At 40.5% G+C, this 21,721-nt stretch overlaps 1 protein-coding gene across 6 annotated transcripts in view; it reads left to right on the top strand.

Annotated features, from left to right (window-relative positions):
• Positions 1-21,721, top strand: part of Patj (PATJ crumbs cell polarity complex component) — a 307,480-nt gene that overhangs the window by 93,940 nt on the left and 191,819 nt on the right. For all 6 annotated transcript variants that reach the window (XM_041651469.1, XM_041651475.1, XM_041651470.1 and 3 more), the window contains 3 exons: positions 8,955-9,164; positions 12,781-12,897; positions 14,586-14,990. In XM_041651469.1, coding sequence (XP_041507403.1) covers positions 8,955-9,164; positions 12,781-12,897; positions 14,586-14,990 — 732 coding nt within the window. The remainder of the gene's footprint in view (positions 1-8,954; positions 9,165-12,780; positions 12,898-14,585; positions 14,991-21,721) is intronic.

The raw sequence follows: 21,721 nt of genomic DNA, 5'->3' as shown, positions 1-21,721 counted from the left end.
AATTGAGTTAGCATCTAACTTGATATTCCTTAGTTCAATTAATAACATTGCTATATTACATTTAAGAAGTTACAGTTTGACATCTTGATTGTTTTCTAGTTTGGTTTGGTTGCTTTTTATTTAGAATGACCCCTTATGAAATACTACATTTTTTTATTTTATTTTATTTTTCAAAACAGTTTTTCTGCATAACAGCCCTGGTTGTCCTGGAATTCACTTTGTAGAACAGGCTGGCCTCGAACTCACAGAGATCCAGATCCACCTTTCTTTACCTCCCAAGTGTTGGGATTAAAGGTGTGCGCCACCACTACCTAGCGAAATACTACATACTTATTGTGCAGAAGTTAGTGTATGTACACAGTCTTTAAAATTATCTTTCAAGGGCTGGAGAGATGGCTCAGAGGTTAAGAGCATTGCCTGCTCTTCCAAAGGTCCTGAGTTCAATTCCCAGCAACCACATGGTGACTCACAACCATCTATAATGAGATCTGGTGCCCTCTTCTGGCATGCAGGCAGGCATGGAAGGAATGTTGTATACATAATAAATAAATAAATACTTTAAAAAAAATATCTTTCAAATGTATATTCTTATACCTAAATAAGGAGGTGTGTGTAGAATAAGCTTCAAAGCTAATTCCATCATAATTATGCTGCAGCTTTGGCTTCCTTGGTTCCTAGGTTTTTGGGGTTTTTTATTTGTTTTGTTTTCTATTTGTAAATGGCTTTCTAATTCAGTGTTGTCTGGCAGTGTTCTGTGAGTCTGGTCTTGTAAAGCCTACATCCTCTGTAAAAGACTCTGTACTCCAAGTGGAGAATAGGTTTGCCATAGTAAGCTGCTGTATCATGCAACCCAAAACTGTGGCATACAAGTACCCATGTTCTCCTTCATGTGAGTAATAGTAGTCCAGTTACATACCTTAACATACTCAGTTGTCAATGAGTGTCAAGGTTATCAAAGGGGCCTTCAAGATAGCTCATCAGGTAAAGGCATTGTCATCAGCTGAAGATCTGAGTTTCAATCACTAGGATCCATGTGGTGGAAAGAGAGAATAAACTCCTACAAATTGTCCCCTGACCTCCACATGCATGGTGTGTCATGCGTGTGCACACGCACACGGACACTAACAGGAATAAAAATAAAATACAATTTAAAACACTCTCAGATGTGATGGGAGATTGCTCAGTAGTTGCTGCTGTTAGAGAGGGTCCAGGTCCCACTTTTGACTGCTTACAACCATCTGTAACTTCAGTTCTAGGGGTCTGATGCCCTCCTCTAGCTTCTATGGTCACCGGGCACACATGTGGTGCAGACATACATTCAGGCAAAGCACTCATATATATATATAAGATAAACATCTTAAAAAGCTATCAAAGGCTGAGAGCCTTATGAATAAATTTTTACCTGAAATAAAATTGTCCAGTTTTGGAGACTAGCTGTTGATCATCCTTTTGTGTGGTTCTGAATCTCTAACCTGTCAGTGCTTTGAGTATTGATACAGAATAGATTAAATAAAAACACCTGCAGAAGCTTTTATATTACGATTATTAATAAACTGTCACACCTTGCTTTTTATTTTCTTTTGGGGGTTAGTGCTGCAAAACATGGAGATACTCTCTTCTACCCCTGTTATCATCATCTGTGGCTTTGGAGCCTGTCCCGGAACTTGCTCTGTAGACCAGGCTGGCTGTGTGTTCTCTCTATGCCACATCCCCACTTCATGTTCTCTGCTAGTTTTGCCAGGGCTACTTTGTTGTATTTCTCATCTAGATTTTGGGAAAGCATGCGGTCTGCTCATCCTGTGCATGTCTGTGTTTGGGGGAGCCTCCTCCTCGCTCCAGGTGATGTGCTGTGCTCTGCTTTAGTTTACATGGAATCTGGGGCTTTGATCTTTTGGAATGGACACAAACGTTCATATAATGCGTTTTATAGGCAGTTCAGAAACTTGGAATCCCCTTCATTTGGACATAATGACTGTCATATGTTCACTTCTATTGCTGTAAATGTGTTCTTAAGCTCACCAAATGATTGAATTCTTGAGAAACTAAATGTAAATTAAAATTTGGCAAAGAAGTGGCTGAGTTAAGCTGTCTGGAGACATGTTATACTTTCTGTACTATCTGGTATCATCGTCTGGGTCTTGAAATATAAACCACTAACAACCAAGCATGATATATGTAAAGGATTCAGCTTTACACAGAGAGGTGATAACGTATCTCCTGCCGCGTCTGTGTTCTTTCAACTTTTGTTCACTTAGGAAAAGTTTATTTTAGGCTAGGAAGAAATTTAGTGGCTAAAACACATACACTGGAATTTACCTGCTTAAATTCTGACTCTGTCATTTGCCGACTATTTGCCTTGATGAAATCTTTCTTCATTTTTTTCATTTAGGAAGTGCAGGTAATAACAGTACCCACTTTGCAATGGGGTGCAAATTAAACAAGTTCAAACCAGTAAGACCTTCTGGACTGGTAGAACTGGGGAAGTATGGGCAGTTGTGGTTATTTATATATGATAGGGAATTGCATGCTTTGGGTATGTTTATAGCCCAGCAAGGACTATGTTTTGATAGTCAGTGTCTTGTATGTAGCAGACATTATAGTTGGCCCTCAGGAGAAAAACAGCAAGCTAGCAGATATACTCTTTCTTCTACTTTTTCTTTTAGATTTTATTTTCACTTTAAGAATCATGTGCATGTGTGTCTGTGTGCACGTGAACGCAGGTGCCTGCAGAGGTCAGAGGAGGGCATCGAGTCCCTTGAGCTGGAGTTACATGTTGTTGTGAGCTAATGGATGTTAGTGTTGGGAACTGAACTTAGGTCCTCTGCAATAGCAGTTTCTGCTCTTAAATGCTGAATTTGCCTGCTTATTGATTAATTGATTGATTGATTGATTGGTTAAGCATGTTTGTGTTTGCATATGCTTTCATGTTCACATGCCGTGGTCTGTATGTGGAGATCATATGACAGCTTATAGAAGTTGGTTCTCTTCTTTTAGTTCTATCCCTTCACCATATTGGTTCTGGGCATCAAATTTGGAATTTTAGGGATGTCAGTAAGTGCTTTTACTTGCCGAGCCATCTCACTGGCCCCTTATTTCGGTATTCTTTTGAACATTATGACACTGTGCTGTACTCTCTGTTCTAATGGTGTATTACTGTATTTTCCTACTCTCTTAGCAGCTTGATTAACATTTGCTTTTCTCATTACTGTGACCAAATACCTAACAAGATGCAATATAAGAAAGAAAAGCAGGGATTTAGACTGGCTTACAGGTCAAGGTTCACTGCCCATCACGGCAGGGAAGGCATGGTGATAGGAACGAGACACCGGCTACTTGTAGGGTAACATCAGTCACAAAACAGGTGATGAGTGGCGGTTCTTGGCTCACTTTTTCCTTTTGTTTTTAATAAGGCAGTTATAATGATTATAGTAAAATTACAGAAATCTTTTAATAGGGCAACACAGAATACTCTGAGTACATTTAATTGTTGCGCCTAAGTAACTCTATAGTATTAAAATACATATTTAATATAAATTTATATGCTTTGAAAATAAATATAGCATGGAAAATGTACTACGAGAAGTGCTAAAATTGACCTCACTAAATATTTCAGTTTCTGAGGAATTGGGAAGGTGTGTCATTGGATGAAACCCTGGCAAAGACTGGGTGAGTGGTAGTGATCAGGAAGAAGCTTATACCATGTTGCAAGTTTCAGTAGTTCTGACAGGTGTGGTAGATACAGGTATTTCTCTGGATGTAATCCTAAAGATTTGTTTTAAAGTGGTGTCATTACATTAAGCAGAGGAAGGATTATGATAATATTTTTATTTTAACATTTTAGGTTTTTATTTTTAAACATAACCCTATTATGTTTAAAATTCATACAGTATGTTTTGATCATACTCACTGCACAGTCTTACCTCTAATTTCTCCCAGATCCTTTCTACCTATGTATTTATTGCCTCAGTTTCTTTCTTTTTAATGATGTATCAAGTTCAATTGTGCTGCCCATACTAATGAGTGTGTGGCTATCCCCTGGCATCCTTACCCTTAAAGAAAACTGGCTTTTCTTCCTAGAAGTCATCAGCAGTCAGTAGTTTCTTTGGTATGGGTGGGAGCATGTGAGCCCCTCCTTTCTCTGTGCTTGAATGGTAACTGGTCTTGTCTGTGAGCCCACGAGTGCAGAAGACATTGGTTCAGTCAGGTTGGTGATGTGTTGTTTGTGCTCCAACAAATACAGCTTGTCTGAGGATCTCAGTGTGGAAGGAGCCACTGCCACTAGTTAGCCTTAGAGGCCAGGCAGTGGAGACCTGCCCTTTGATCCCAGCATTTTGGAGACAGAGGCACGTAGATCTCTGTGAGTTCAAGGTCACTCTGGGCTAGATCTAGAACTAGATTGACCCAGTGCCAAAGAGAAATGGAGCCAAGGGGTGTTGGTTCATGCCTTTAATCCCAGCACTTGGGAGACAGAGGCAGGCGGATCTCTGTGAGTTCGAGACCAGCCTGGTCTACAAGAGCTAGTTCCAGGACAGGCTCTAAAGCGGTGGAAACAGGAAGGAATATAGCTGGGTGGAGAGAGGAATATAAGGTGGGTGGAGACAGGATCTCAAGGCATCTAGTCTGAGAATTCATGGAGAGAGGCTCTTGCCCCCTTTGGTCTGAGAATTTGGTAGAGGTTAGTGGGTCTTGCTCCTTTACTTCTCTGATCTTTTAGCATTTACCCTGTTATCTAACTCCAATTTTTTATTATTAACACCAATTAGAATTCTTGCTATAAGTCTGGTCCTTCCTGACCTCTGACTTTTACAGACATTTTTATTTTTTAAGGTTTCATTCTTTCTATAGAAAATGTTCAGATAAGGACAAAAGTAGAGACTGTAGGCATGGTGTCAGATGGTAACATCTATCCAGTCAGGAAATAGTGTAAGGCTAAACAGGACAGTGGGGTAGCAGAGGAGAGGGGTGAGCTGAGAGAAGAGACAGAAGATAATAGGTTGACTTGTGAAGTGTATCTCAGGACAAGGGCAGGAGAGCAAGTGCATGTTTGCACATGTGCTGTTACCAGTCAGGGTTGGATTTCCCAAGCATTGCAAAATCCAGTATTTATAATAAATGCCAAACCCTAGCATCACCTGAAGAGTTTTAAAATTTCCTCGATGACCTTTCTTCACGCAGGTGGCTTAATTGGCTTGTGAGACAGAGCTGGCTGACCAGTGCTGCTTAGCTGAGTGGTGAGTGTGGAATGCACACTCCTCTGCTGGCTTTGTGTGGTGTACCCCAAGCATCTGCTGTTCTTAGTTGATTACAGCCCTGTCTTTTAAAAAGCTTTAATCCTCCCCTGAAACATCCTTTCCATAAATGGTTGAATTAAAATAAACATAGGGGCCACATGCTATAGAAGTTATAATGGCACAACAGTTTTGAATAAAGAGGAGAGATTTCCTAACCAAGACAAGTGTTTCTTGCACTCTGTGGTTGGACTTTAGTGCCCTCTCTTGGCTGTTTGCTCTAAGGCAACATCTCACAGTTTTCTTTATCAAAAGGGGAGACATGAGAGATGACCAGTGGGTAAAGGCACATGCTGCTCAGCATGATGACCCAAGAAGGAGGAACCAACTCCAGCAAGTTGTCTGCTGATATTCTCTCTCTCTCTCTCTCTCTCTCTCTCTCTCTCTCTCTCTCTCACACACACACACACACACACACACACACACACACACAGTGGTGAAAGGTGATGATAAGGATGTTAAAGTATGCTTGCAGGGCCCTACATTTCAGTGGCAATCTTCAGAAATATTTATACCATCTTTACGTGTTTTGATATAGCACCTTTAGGATATTATGAATTGTTTTCAGGACATGTAGAGAAGCAGCTTGGGTCAGGATGATGCTTGAGCACTTTTTATGCAGTAAAGCCTCACAACGCAGCCGTCCCAGTAGGCAAGAGCAGCTGCTGCCTTGATGGTCATGCAGAAATCACCTGCTCGTGATAGGATGTGGGAAACCACACAGTAAGGAACATTATCCCTAGAAGCACAGTGGCAATTAGACATGATGAGAATCTTCACGGTGGTGTGTTCGTGCATGCGTGCATGCATGTGTGTGTGTGCACATTCACTTAATATTTCTATAAGACACAAAGGAGCAATTTTTGGATTCTGACCTCCAGGAAAAAGGGGTAAGATATTTTGAATAACTAGGACACCAAGCCTGAATACATTTTAGTAATCAAGTGCACCTGGCCCTCATTTGTGTTCTAAAGAAGACAATGTTCCTTGTAAACAAGTACTCACATGACTTTTCTGTAATAAATAAAACTCATTATCTTTTCATAGCAGAACTATTTTAATGGTTTCCCAAAGAATCTTCCTTATTATATAATGATAGTCTTTCTAAAAATTGTATCTGTCAGGTACAGTTGGAACATGCTCATTCACCTTTTCAAGTTTCTGATTCAGCGATATATGAAATGATGTCGCGTATCCACACGAACTTAGAAAAATCATTTACTTTTTGTATATTTTCCTGTTAGAGTCTTTCCAGTAGTGTTTAGTGCTCATTAGTAGGCAGCAACGGCAGCTTCCTCTGTGCATTTCAGGTTGTCCCCTCCCCTCCCAATAAAAAAGCCTTTTATCAAAAACTGACTTCCCAAATGAAGGACATAATTGTATAGCTTATTTATTAGTGTGTCAAACTTAAAATGTAATGGTTTCATATTTCAAAATGAAAGCACGTTGTGATTCATGGTAGCTGGTGGCAAAGTGGACAACTCTTTCCTATGGCTGCTTTGATTGCTTGTGGATACACCGGGTTTTCTGAGTACCTCTGCTCTCTTCCTATACAATAGCTCCCTCTACTTGAAATTGTCAGTGTAAGTATAGTTTAACATTACATACCTTACTCAAAATCCCTTGGCTTTTGTTTTTTATTTTAGTTCTCTTGCTGAATATGTAGTATTGAATACTAGATTATTCCAAGGGTCTGGTCACTTCAGACAGGCAAGGTCAGTTGAGGAACAAAACAGTAAGAATTGTGTTTGAAAACTTTGTTTAAAGATTTAGCTATGTAACCTTTTTTGATGTCAATATGTGTACTTTGTTATAATTCCATTCAGCGCTTTGAAAAGGATGTTACTGTCTAAAGCACCAAGATGTGGAAAATAACCAGAAATCTTCAAAAGTTCTAGTAGCACTCCTCAGATTCAGCCTGCATTTTGGCAGATTTTTACTCTGTTAATTCAGGGTTACAGTTGTACCACAATATCTGGCGGTCCCTTCTCCTTCTTCTCTCAGAAAGAATCCAGTAGCAGCATCAGCAGTAGAATCCTGTTCTGCTGTCGTGACCTGTGTAGAATGGTAAATGCAAATATTCTGTGGCTGGTTAATAAAGAAGGCTTGGCAACAGTGCCACATCATATACCCACTCCAGCAAGACTAACAGAGCTCTACTGGGCAGTAGGATATCAGCAGGGTGGCATTCCTTCATTCAGAGTTCTTCCTGACAGTTATCACGATACAGAGGAAACAGCAGAGATTGGTGGGCAGAAGGAAGGACTGCTTGGCTGAAGTCTGACTCTACCCCTAAACAGCAGCCAGTGGTTTCCAATTTCCTTAGCTTTCTCAGCATCACTTTCTGTCATCTGTCAAATTCACAGTAAGCTGGGTATGGTGACTCACACCTGTAATCATAGCAATCAGTGAACTGAGGCAGGAGGATTACTTTGAGTTCCAGATTAATAGTTCTACAGAGTAGTATTTCCTCAGGCAGAAGCATTGGTAAGTCTGCTATCTTCTGTGCTCAAATAAAGCAGTACAGGCTTCTCCCACTGGATGAGAAACCTTCATGTTGGCTTGTTCATGAATTCCCTTCATGTATATAGGAATCATTCCTATAAGGCCATTAAGCTTAGTCATAATTTTGATTATTTTAAAATATATACTGTAAGCACATACATGTATGTGTGTTGCTGATTGTGTTGAAGCTAATCTCATACCAGGCAAGCACTTTGCCACTGAAGATTTATTCATTTTTGTATGTGTGGGTCTGTGTCATATGAGTGTATGTGTCGGTAAGGAACACACACCTGTGCATGCTTCAGACGCCAGAAGAAGGTGCCAAGTGCCCTTCTCTGTCACTCTTGCCTTTTTCTTTGAGACAGGCCTTTCCTTGAATCTTGGACTAAGTCAGGAAAACCCAGAAATCCTCGTGTATCTGCCCCACTTGGAATTGGGGTTATAGGTATTTTCAGCGACATTCAACTTGCTATGTATGTACTGTGCTTCAAAACCCTGTTCCTGTGATTTTGGAAGTGCTCTTAGCTGCTGAATCATCTCTCCAACTCCTAAATACACTTTTTAAATGATCTCTCTCTCTCTCTCTCTCTCTCTGCCTCTTTTTTTCTTTTTCCTCCTCTTCCTCCCCCTCTTTCTCCCTCTCCCCCTCCTCCTCTCCCTCCCCCTCCTCCTTTTTCTCCTTCTCCTCCTCCTCCTCCTCCTGAGCTTACGTGGCTTTCTCAAAGGATGTCGTATTTGCTCAGTTGAATGATGGAGTGTTCTTTCCCACTTTATTCTCCTCTTAGAGCCTACATATAGACCAAGGGGAGTCATAGATAGCCATGGATTTGTTCCACAATATAATTATGGCTAGAGAGTGTCAGAGAATCTTTCCTAAGTGTTCCCAGATCTCTTGTGGTCAATCACCAAATGTTTAAAGGACAAATTTACATGTATTGAGCACACAGACATGCAGATGAAACTGGTAAGTTTATATCTTCACTTTGATATAAGCTGATGTTATAGGATATATAGAGTAATGTTTTCATTGATTTAAACCTCTATAGAGTGTCAGCAGAGTGCTGGCCCCATGAGATAACAAATCAGATTTGTTAAAGGTAAGCTTTCTTAAACCTGCATAGTTATTTTCAGGGACCTGACTTTCTTTTATTTAATTTCTAGGACCCCTTGGATCCCACACGCTCAGTGATTGTGATTCGGTCCTTGGTAGCAGATGGTGTAGCAGAAAGAAGCGGAGAACTTTTACCAGGAGATCGCCTTGTCTCTGTCAATGAGTTCTCTTTGGACAATGCCACACTTGCTGAGGCTGTCGAAGTGTTGAAGGCTGTGCCCCCAGGTGCTGTGCACCTTGGCATCTGTAAGCCTTTGGTGGTAAGTTTTGAATTCAGTTAATATAAGAAGTGATAACAGTGCAGTAGTTAGCAACATGAATCTGGAAGACAAATATTTCTCAACTATAAGGTTTGAATAATAAGGGATATAAAACTAGTACAGTAAAGAACATGGACTAGGGGAAGCAGATGTACCTGGATGCGAAATCTGTCTCACATTGCTTCCTATGTGTGTGACCTCATGCAAGTTTAAACAGAGACTCCTTGTTCGTTTCCGGTCACCTAGACCTGAATAATTTTGCTCCACAAAATAATAGAAATGGGTTAATTTAAGATATAAGAGCTAGCTAGAAATACGCCCTAGTTTTTGGCCAAACAGTGTTGTAATTAATATAATTTCTGTGTGATTATTTGGGTCTTCTCAGCCAGGAAACAAATGCACAGTCTCTGCTTCTATGCAAGTTTCTTTTCTTTTTCTTTTTTAATTTTTTTAAAACTCAGATTTATTTCATTTAAGTGTACAGGTGTATGGTTTTGCATGTGAGTGCAGTGCCCACAGAGGCCAGAAGAGGGCATCAGAATCCCTGGAGCTATAGTTAGAGGTGATTGTAAACCACCCTATGTGGGCTCTGGAAATCAAACTCTTGTTCTGAAAGAGCAGTAAGCAGTCACAAGTTTCTTAATGTCCTTGACTTACAACATGACAAGTTTCAGGAATAAAGGCAATGTCATCAGCTGTGACAGTTAGTTATTGCTCACTGCTGGCGTGTCTAACCTTGGTTCTGCCACTTGTATTACCATAGTACCTTCAGGTTTTTAAAACCGACTCCTAAGTTCTATTCATATTCCTTATATGTAAATGAAAATAAATAATTTTGCATTTTAATTTTAGAGCAGTGGTTCTCAACCTTCCCAATGCTGTGACCATTTAACACAATTGCATGCATGTTGTCGCCACCAACCACAATTATTTTGTCGCTGCTCCACACCTGTAGTCGTGCTGCAGTCCTGAATCACAATGGAAATATCTGACATGCCAGATAACTGATATGTGAAAGGGTCCTTCGACCCCAGATGGGACTCAGCCCATAGGTTAGGAACTACTATTTTAGAATGATGTTAGGTACAATGAACTGAAAACCGTATTATTATTATTTTGGTATGGGATTTCTTTTTCGAGTCAGGGTTTCTCTGTGGCTTTGGAGCCTGTCCTGGAACTAGCTCTTGTAGACTAGGCTGGTCTCAGCCTCACAGAGATCCGCCTGCCTCTGCCTCCTGAGTGCTGGGATTGAAGGCGTGCGCCACCACTGCCCAGCAGAGACGTTTTTATATGTTCCTGTCACCATCAGTCATCAGCATGTCTGGTGACCCCTAGTACTGATAATTGTTCTGTAGTCAGACTGTCTTGACGTCATCTTACGGTTTGATGTGCTATGTCATGTTACTGTTCTTGACTGTTGGTTCCTTAACATTTTGTTGTTGAGGTTCTCAGTGTAAAACAAATACTTGATTATTTTCATCTAGTTTTAAATGAGCATTTACTATATATCACCACATATTTTAAGCCTATCATATATATTAGAGTCCTCCTCTTGTCATTCTCATTACAGATGAGCCAGTGGAGACACAGAGAGTTGACTAACTTTTCTAAAGTTTTGTGATTAGTAATGGATGGGGTGAAAATATGAACGGGGGGGGGGGGGCAGTTTCAAGCCTTGTGTTCCTCCTTAGCTACAGCACTATGAAATCTTGTTGTTATGATTTCCTGTTTAGTTTGTGTGCACTATCTGAACAATCATTTGGTTGTGGTAGGTTGTCAGATGAGTCTCAGGAAGCCCATCCTAGCTTTTCACTGAATAACCCAGTGCGTTCCAGATGCAAAGGCTCATAAGCCTCGTAAGAGTCCACTGGGAGACGTTGAGATGGAGACCATTGAATTCTTCACAGTCTTCCTCCCAGTGGCTCATCTACATGCTTCTGATGCCGAATATTTCATTTCACAGATGGTGATTAAGTAGACTAAAAAGAATCAAATATTCTTTGAGTCTTTTATAAAAATGTTTAATAGAATGAGCAAGACTAAGGTCTTTTCATGATTCTAAAATTCTTGTAATATGTGAAATATATTAGCATGCAACATGATAATAGTTCAGGCACCTCACTGGTTTGATAGATAGTGGCAGTTATATTTGTGTGTGTGTGTGTGTGTGTAGTGAACAATGTATTGCACTAAATGTTTTTGCATTAGGAACCTGCTATGTTGCCTTTGGACTGCTTTCTACATTTTTGTTGCTGGTGATTGATCCCAGGGCCCTCCTATGCACATACCCTCCCATCATTACATTTTCTTGTTCTTCCTATATTATACACCAGAATGTCTGGATCTAACACCTGTCAGTTACTTTAAATCTTTGAGAATTGAGTCTAGTATATGACTAACTAAGTGCTTGACATTTTCATATGTGAAATGTACTGCCATAGACAACAGATGGTAAGATGAAGAACTCAGGGTGATTTTGGATAAATTAAGGAGGGAAAACATTAATATTTTTATAAGTTTCATCTTTTTAGGTTGTAGCAAATATTTTGTCTATATTTTCTCTGATAATTATTTGCTAGTTTAACCTAACTACATGTAACCTAACCTTCCCTTTTCAGCAGCTTTAGGAAGGCTGAGGCAGTGTGAAAACACAGAACTTCTTACCACAGAGTGTGCCTACTGTGCTACTTCCAGCTGAGAGAGGGCACTGCTTGAGAGGGTTCGCAGCCTCACCATGAGCTGGAACTTCCTCAGAGTCTGAGGCTGCCAGGGTAGTTAGGGAAGGGAGGCCAAGATGAAGGGAAAGTGACTGGGATGGTAGAGTGTTCCAGATAGACAGGGCATGGTGATATATGCCTGTGCAGAGGCAGGAGGAATGAAAGTAAGAATAGCCAAAGCCAGGCTGGAGCAACAAGACTGTAGATACGTAGCAGGCCAGAATGACTTTCATTCTATTTAGCCGTAAAATAACTATCCTCATAAAACTACAATGATATATTGTCATGTTATCTGTGATAGCAATTTATCTTTTCTTTTGCTTATTTCAAATATACTAGATTCAAAAATCAATGAATCGGCTTTAAAAATTATACTGTGTCTTTGGCACTAGGCAGACCCCACACTGACCTGGAACCCTTGGCTGTAGAGCTTTCTTTGTGGTTCTAAGGCTGTGCACCACGAGGCCTCTTTACCCCACTCCCACCTTGCTGAGGATTACATGGAGTGGTAATTGAGAACACGGGCTCTGGCGTCAGATTCTGGACTTGAAGCTATAGAGTGACTAGTGCTGATTGAGCCCTTTCCTCAGCAGAAAGGCGCCCTCTCATAGAGTGTCTGTTAATGACTAGCACGTTAGTGGTAAGTCCCTAAGCCTATGCACAGAGATCACGTCATAGCTCTATCTGCAAAGCCTTTTCCTTGGTGACTAGTTTTTCCTTAAAGAATACTTAAAGTTGATCAGTTTTGGCCTAAGGTTCATAGACTTTCCATTGTGGGTGAAAGTTTGCTTTGTTCATATTTGCATAGACTTTGTTGAGTGATTGCACTGGATGAGAACTATTGAAGAGAAGTTAAAACTGAAGAATTTTCTTGATCATAAATTGGTTGTTATTTTCAGGAAGGTGAGAAGGAAGGAAGTTGTTTTATTTTACATTCAAACAACAATGAAGACAACAATGAGCCTTCAGAAGCTGTTGATGACATACATTCATCTATAATCCTTGAAGCACCCAAGGTATTTGCTAAATTTATTTGCCTTTTCAGTGATTTTTTTTGTATGTTAAAGTTAATATAAAGACACAAGCTTGTCCCCACTCACTCAGCTAAAGTTACAAATTAAATACATGCCCCCCACACCTCTGTAATCACTGGTATGCCCTACCAGCTTCCTTCTGTTTAATTAGTATTTTTAACTTAAATTTTTCATTTAGTCTTACATTGTCAATTTAAATGACAGAAGATGTAAGGCATTTTCAAAAAACAAACACTGGGGTTAGCAGAATGGCTCAGTTGTGGCACTTAACACCACACCTGACCTAAATCCAATCCTGGAGCCTACAAGGTGAAAGAAGAAAGGTGAGATCCACAAGTTGTCCTCAGACCTCCACACATGTGCTGAGGCACACACCTTTCTCCCCCCAAATTAACAAAAAACATGTTTAAAAGAACAAACATTTTTATGCATTATTATAAACCTAAAATTTGGGAGAAAGAATATATTGAAAATAGACATCCATGTAAAATGTAATAGAAAATGTAGCTAAACATGCAACTTCATAATTGAATACTTTACAAAGTATCTACTCAACCCCCTTAGATACTGTAATCATAGACAGACTATGTTAAGCTTCCCCTTCTATTCCTAAAGTCTACTGTATTTTTTGTTTTACTTGATAGCAATTGTTTAGTACCATTCCTGTCATATTATGTACAGTGTCTCAGGCTGATAGGAAGTCCCATAATGTCCATCACACTTTTAAAAGTTTAGACACTGTGTTAAAATTTTATAATCATAATATTTTCAGATATATCCTGTGTCTCTGACTGTTTTGAATCACGTTGCAGTATTGGTTCAGTGTTTCAGTGTGAAGTTTCAGCATGTGGTGTTGAGTTATAAGAAGAAAACAGAGGGGGGGTTGATTATAGGAATTTACACTAGGTAGTTCTTAATGGGTGGGGCTTACAGTAGGAATGAGTGTTGATCCACAGGGGATTAGGCCTCTGTGCTCGACAGCCACAGGCTCACTAGAGTTAGGACAGAGGCTCAGCAAAAATCACACTGGATTCGTTCCTCTTTATCATATTCTCAGTAGGTGAAAAGTCTTGTTTCTGTATTTTGGCTTATTAGAAACAAATTATACTCGAAGTACTTGAGACATATAGTGCTGTATTTCATTTAAGAACGTTTCTGTTTGTTTTGTTTTTAAGAGCAAGAGGTATAGCCAGCAGCAGAATAATCCTACCTCAAAATAAAAGAGAATTGCTTTGAACATTTTTACTTCTTTTGAGTTTCTCAGTCTTGGCCACAGTGAGTTTTTCAGTCTTTGTTGTCTTAAGTATGAAGTGACTTTGCATTTATGAGTTACGTTTTGTGTTAGGGACGAGTTGCATATTTGGTACAGCATTTTAGCCTAAATATCTCCTGATGATGGAGAACTGTTGGGTAGTTAGTTATTACATGATGAAGCTGTCAGTTCATCGTGGCAGTGCAGGCTTCTGCCTCTTTACTCCATGTCTAATTTCTGAACCATGCAGAATGAACTGCAGCTTCTTGTTTGGTGATGCAGAAGCTCAGCTGGCTTTGATCATGCATTGAGTAAGGCGCTCTACTGCAGTTAGGTTGACACTTTTTCAGGTTGAGGTGTATCGTGCAACTTTAAGACAAGTGGAACATAACATTTTTTTATAAACTTTTATTTACAGGGATTTAGAGATGAGCCATATCTTGAAGAACTTGTGGATGAACCATTTCTAGATATGGGAAAGTCTTTGCAGTTCCAACAAAAAGAAATGGACACCAGCTCAGAAGCCTGGGAAATGCATGAATTTTTGAGCCCTCCACTGGAGGGAGGGGGTGAGGAAAGAGAGATGCTTGTAGATGAGGAATATGAACTCTATCAAGATCACCTCCGGGCCATGGAGTTAAACCCACTACCACACATTCAGGAGGTCCGGCATGCACCTTCCAGGCAGGAACTCCAGGTTGGCACACAGTGGCTGCATGCTAGCCTTTCAGGAGATGAAGCTCCCGAGTGTCAAGATCCAGAGTCTGGGCGGAGTTTATATTCCCAGGAAATGCAGCAGTGCAGCTACAACACTGCAGACATGGTACGACTTTGCTACTCAGCCTCCAGCCCCTTCCTGCTCCAGCCCTCCCTTACTTGTGTTACTTCCACAGATAAAGTAGAAATGAAATGGGCTTTGTAAGCTAGGATGGCTTACAAGATGCACTACCAAGAGTATAGTGAGCACATGAGGTCATCCTATTCATATTACACTGTTGTGTGTGTATGTGTGTGACATTTTTCTTCTAATTTCTTAGTTCAGTAAAGAGTTCTTTTAATCATTAAGATCTTCTTTTAAATTCCCTTAGGGAAACATGGCTATATGTTTTTTGTGTAGTATATTTGTCAGGGTAAATCAAAGGGAAATGAGCTCAAAGTGAATTATTGTTTATATCTGTGCTGGCCACAGCATTCTCTGTGCTTGTTTGTGATGCATCAGTAGTGTGTGCCAGATAGTCACTTTCAGGCTTGTGACTGTGCCTATTTACAACTTGGCAAGAAGCATTACCTTTTAATAGGTTTATTCTTACTTTTATATTAACAGTAAACTTGATTTTTTTTATTAAAAATTTCCGCCTCCTCCCCGCCTCCTTTTTCCCCCTCTCCCCCCGACTCCCCAACCTCCATTCCCCTCCCCCTCCCTCCAGTCCAAAGAGCAGTCAGGGTTCCCTGCTCTGTGGGAAGTCCAAGGTCCTCCCCCCTCCATCCAGGTCTAGGAAGGTGAGCATCCAAATAGCCTAGGCTCCCACAAAGCCAGTATGTGCAGTAGGATCAAAACCCAGTGCCATTGTTCTTGACTTCTCAGCAGTCCTCATTGTCCACCATGTTCAGAGAGTCCGGTTTTATCCCATGCTTTTTCAGTCCCAGTCCAGCTGGCCATGGTGAGCTCCCGTTAGATCAGCCCCACTGTCTCAGTGGGTGGGTGCACCCCTCGCGGTCCTGACTTCCTTGCCCATGTTCTCCCTCCTTCTGCTCCTCATTTGGACCTTGGGAGCTCAGTCCGGTGCTCCAATGATCAAGTAAACTTGATTTTTAAATAAAATTATAGTTAATTAGTTGCCTGTTGAATTTTTAATGTTTTTTTTAATTTGTTTATTTTTTTGGCCTGAATTAATTTTCAAACAAATGAGAAGAAAGTTAGTATAGATGGTGTTTTTGTTTATTTAGTTCAGTTTTAGTTTTATTGTGCCTATAGGTATTTTGTCTGCATGTGTATATATGCACCATGCCCATGACTGTTACGGGAGAGGCTAGACAGGATGTCAGGTCCCCTGGAACTGGATTTACAGATGCTTGTGAGCTGCCATGTGGACTCTGGGAATTAAACCAGGATCCTCTGCAAGATCAGCAAGTGCTTTTAACCACTGAGCCACTTGACTTCCCTAGGGGGTATCTTTTAAAGGCATGCTGATATTGTGCTCTCACATAGGCCCTTGCTCCCTGTGCTCAGTCTGATTCCTTTCTGTGTGTTGAGCAAAGCAAGCAGAAATTGGGCCTTTTCCTTTACCTTCCTTGGACATTTTTGTCTCTTTCGCTCCTGAAAATCCTGTGGGTCCCCCTGCTGGGCAAGGTGCTATCCTAGCTATATTAATGAAGCCTCAAGGATTCCCCACAGCAGAAGGTTCTGAGTAACCTACCAGGGAACAGATGCTTTTAATTTGTAAATGATCTTGGATGTGGGAAGTAGTGACACAGAGTTGCCTGGTATACTCTAGTGACAATGGCTTTCTCTCTTTGCCAGCTCTTCCCTGGATCCTAAGTGCTCAGTTTCATTCTGACTATTCATAATACACAAGCATACTAGAATTAGAGATTACTGAACATGTGCACACATTCTTGCTGTGGCTGATTTTTCCCATAAAAAGAAATTTATTTATCTAAATAAAAGACAATTTGAAATATTGGTCCCTTTCGAGACAAGGGAAGAAATACAAAAATAAATATTCGGAATATTTACTCCATATATTTAGTCAAACATTCATATCTTAAAAGTTGTATTGGGTTAAATTTTTGCATATATGCATCTTTAATTGTAATTTCATTCAAAGTATTTGAGTATATATTTAATGCCTATTTCTGTTCACAACAATCACTTTCAGATCATTCAACACTTTCCCAAATACATCATCTTCATTTTTATGTAGCTTGTTTGAGATACAGCATTCTTTAATTTATATTTGTTAGTTTGCTTTTGACTGCTGTGATAAAACACACTAGCAAAGGTCAGCCTAGAACAGGAAATGTTTGTTTCTGCATGTATTTCCAGGCCCCAGTCCATCAAGGCAGGAACTGAAGCAGAAATACGGCTCGTTGGCTTGTTCTCTGGCTCATACTCACCTAGCTCACCTCACACAGCCCAGACCATCTGACTGGAAAGCTGAGGGCCTACATGTTAGGCTTCAAGAGCAGGACTGCACTGGGAATGGCTCCAGGCTTGGAAACCTGAAAGCTTTCCCACAGCAAGGCCACATGTCCTAAACCTACCCACACAGCACTACCAAAAAGGGATCAGATGTGTATATTCAACCATCTGAACCTTGGGACATCCTCATTGAAACCAGCACAGTGCCTGGCTTCTGTCTTGTTTCCCTTCTTAATTCAGTATCTTCTTACTATAACCATTTTCTTATATAGAAAGAATAACTTAGACCTCTAAATAAAAATCAGCCCAAAGAACTGGTCCATTTTTACACATAAACTGTTAAGGTTATAGATTAAAATAGCCAAATGTGTGTTTATAGTATTTACCCTTAACCATTCATATTTCAAAATCTATAAAATGTTAAGTTTTTACTTCTCACATTGAATTATATGAGTTAATGTTATAGGACATATTAATGAAGATTATTTCAGCTCTCATATATTCTGAAAAACTACCACTTGATTCTCTTCAAATTATTTCATGTTCTTACTTGGCATTAATTCCCTTCTACAGTAATGGCAGGATAGGCTTTGCATCTTTATTTGCTTCTCAGTAGTGATAGATTTTGTAAGGCCTTATTTGCAATATACAAATAATACCCAAGAAATTCAAATGTTGATCCTCCACTACCCATATATTCTTATTTTATTTAAGAGGTGAATCATCTAAGTTTCTAGACTCTCCCCCCCCAAAAAAAATTGTGTTAATATCTATGTTTTGTACCTTTTTGGTATATAGGTTGGTGGCATTAAATACAGTTACACTGTTGTGTATCCACCATCTCTGTCCATCCCAGGACCCCATTAGAAACACTGAGACCACCAAACAATAAGTGCCCTCCCCTTGCCCATCATTCCCTGGCACTAACTGTAATTCTGTCTTCTTTTTAAGAATTGACTATTACATGGGGTGGTGGTGGCACATGCCTTTAATCCCAACACTCCAAAGACAGAGACTGGTGGATCTCTTGTGAGTTCGAGGCCAGGTTGGTCTACAGAGCAAATTTCAGGACAGGCTCCAAAGCTACACAGAGAAACCGTGTCACAAACAAAAAAGACAGGAAGTTGTGAACATTATCATTATGTCTGGCTTTCTTTACTTATCATAAGCTCCTTATGGTTCATTCATGTTGCAGTATATGTCAGACATCCTCATTAAGGCAGAATAATTTACCCTGCATGTCTCAATCAGAAATCCTCTGCTTTTCTCAGGTTAGACCTAGGAGAATATAAGTTCAAGTGAGAGAAGACATTAACGGAGAACAAGGAAAGGTGTTTGTAGGAAGAACAAATAAGTTTGTTTGGGAAACACAAATGAACTTTTAGGGGACAATCCTGCGATGCGGGAATTTGTGGCAGTATTTATTTCTTTAGGTGTCAGTGGTGCTTGTAGATGGAAGTTTCTGTTCCACCCAGTTCCGTAGCCATTCAGTCCCAAATAAACATGCAGAGACTTATATTGGTTATAAACTGTTTACTCAGGCTTCTTACTAACTACTTCTTACAACTTAGCCCTTAATTCTTTTTTTTTAATGATTTATTTTATTTTATGTGCGTTTGTGTTTTGCCTACACGTATCTGTATGAGGGTGTGAAATTACTTGGAGATAGACTGCAGACAGTTGTGAGCTCTCATGTGGGTGCTGGGAACTGAACCCTAGTCCTCTTGCAGAACAGGCAGTGTTCTTAACCGCTGAGCTATCTCTCCAGCCCCAACCCTTAATTCTTATCTATGTTTAGCCATGTGCCTTGGTACCTTTTCTCAGTGAAGCATTCTCTATTTCTTTTTTATTTTATTTGCATTGATGTTTGGCCTGCATGAATGAGGGTGTTGTAAGCTGCCATGTAGGTGCTGGGAATTGAACCCAGGTCCTCTGGAAGAGCAGCGAGTACTTTTAACTGCTGAGCCATCTCTCCAGCCCTCAGTAAATTAGTCTCATCTTGCTTCATCTGCATCTTGCTCACAACTAAGTCTCCGCCTTTCCTCTTCTCACAATTCTCCTAGTCTGGTTGCCCCGCCTATACTTCTGCCTGGCTAGTGGCCAATCATTGTTTTATTAAACCAATATGAGTGGCAAATCTTTACAGTGTACAAGAGCATTACCCCACAGGAGGTGCTGCCGTCTGCAGGCATGCATGTGTATTAGGCCTACTGTTATTTCTGGGCGTAAACCCAATTGCCTTGACATGTGACAGCTTATTTCTCACAAATGGCTTCTTGACATCCCCTACCCCCTGCCTTTGTCCCTTTTGAGACAGGGTCTTACTGTGTAGACCAGGCTGTCACCAGCCCTGGAATCAACTTAACCTCTGGTTCTCAGGTGTTGACCTCATAGGCATGTGTCACCAGCCAGCTAAAGCTGCTGCTTTCAGTCATGTGAGGAAAGTTCTAAAGAAGGGATCTTTTTGTATCTTCAAAACATGTGATATCTTTACCTTAAGGTCATGTTTGTAGCAACTCACAGTTTCTGAGAATGTTCACACATGTGCCACATTTTAGATTTCCTCATAGGTATTGGGTATCGAACCAAGCTCCTCTAAGAGCTGTGATGATTTTAGCTACTGAGCCATGAACAGGACCAGGAGGTTGTTCTTGAGTGACAGGATCCTGAGAAAGAGGACAATGAGATCAGAAGATAACGATAGAAGATAGAGAAGATAAGAAAGTCTGAGGCTGGGAGGTCTTGTACAAGCTATATCTTACACCAAACTAGTTTATTACTATTTCTAGGGCAGAAACGGGATAGGGAAAGCAGTGTACCATACGATGGGACTAAGTTGGCAGGAAGCTAATTAAACAGTGTTGCACAAGGGCAGCACAGGGATCTCAGGAGCGTTATAAACTAAGCACACAGCAGTCCTGGGACTGATAACCAGAGCCAAATGTGGTAGCTTGGTTGGGTTCTTGGGATCTGAAGCCACAGTTCCCCCAAGGCCCTGGCTTCAGGCCATTACCAGCCTTGCCAGTCATATTTTGGCTTTAGAGATGGAGATATGTTTCTTCTCTATACGTAAGAGCCTCAGGGAAAGCCGAGGTTGATCAATCCAGCCCTCAAGAGAGTCATGTCTCCACTCCTCCACCCTTATTGTTCATGGATAATGTTACTCTAAGTATTGGTGTGTGAATAAATACCTCTTCAAGTTTTGTTTTCAGTTTTCTTAGGTTGCCAGTCTAAATCACAATTGGAAATTCTCTAAAGGATCCTGGTGTTTATTTGGGAATAACAGCATTACTGTGGAAGTGCACAGGTCACAGTGACCAGTAAGCATTTTCAAGTACTCCAAGGCAGGTTTTTAAGAGAGAGACATTGCAATTACAGTCTATTGAATATGGAGTTTGTGGACTTGAAGTCCTAAAGCAGGAGCTGGCCCAGCTTATTAGTGGAAATGCTTAGTAGGCAAGTATTCTGGCAGACGTGCCCTGCCTGAACTACTGCAGAGTCAGAGTTGACAAATGAAATCTGCATGTTTGTGGGGCATGTAAAGCATTGGTGTGAATGAAGGTGACACTTAGGAATGTGTTGGGAATAGATGAGCATGATGGGGCATGGGGTACATGAGCCCAGTGTTTGTAATCCCCTCATTTGGGAAGTGGAGGCAGTGCGTTAGTTACTGACCTTTTTCCTGGGAGAGGATAGACACCTCTATCTAAGAGGGTTGCTTTGGCTTGTGGTTTCAGAGCGATTTCTACCTCTTTATTATAGCAGGGAAGGCACAATGGTGAGAAAAGTTCTTGGTGGCAGGAATATGTGGGAGAAACTTGTTCAGTGGTGGTGTGAACAGGGAACAGAAAACACAGGCTGGAGCCAGAGGTGGCTGGAGCTTTTGACACTCCTCCCTAGTGATCAGCTGCTATCAGCCAGGGCCTGCCTCCTTAAGGCCTTAATGGCCTGTAAGGACATTTCAGATTTAAAACAGTACTGGCTGGCTGTGAGTTCTACTTTCTCTTGCCTTAGACCTCTTTGAGTGTTGGAGTATAGAGCTGAAATTATAGACGTGTACCACCACACCTACCTTATTATGACTGATTTGAATTTTGTTAATTAGTGATTAGTAATGTTAAGCGTGTTATTATGTGTTCATTGACCCAATATGTTCTGTGCAAAAACCTACAATGCAACCATCAGCCCATTTTTTAAAGGTCTTGTTTTTTTATGTTTGTTTATGGGTGTGTTTTGTTTTGTTTTGTTGCTTCAGGATTATTTACCAGAATGACAATATATTCATTTTTTTTCTCTGTTTATAAAAAACCCAAATTCAATTTTCTAAAGATTCAACCATTCAAATTGCTTTACTGAGGGCTGGAGAGCTAGTTCAGCAGTTAAGGGCACTGGTTGCTCAGTCTCAGTACCTA

Source organism: Microtus oregoni, unplaced genomic scaffold, assembly GCF_018167655.1.
Source record: "Microtus oregoni isolate MIOR12 unplaced genomic scaffold, Mior012 000005F_ref0000423, whole genome shotgun sequence".
In the NCBI taxonomy this organism is placed as follows: domain Eukaryota; kingdom Metazoa; phylum Chordata; class Mammalia; order Rodentia; family Cricetidae; genus Microtus; species Microtus oregoni.
Note: the sequence above shows the minus strand (reverse complement) of the source record. Positions and strands in the feature narration are given on the sequence as shown.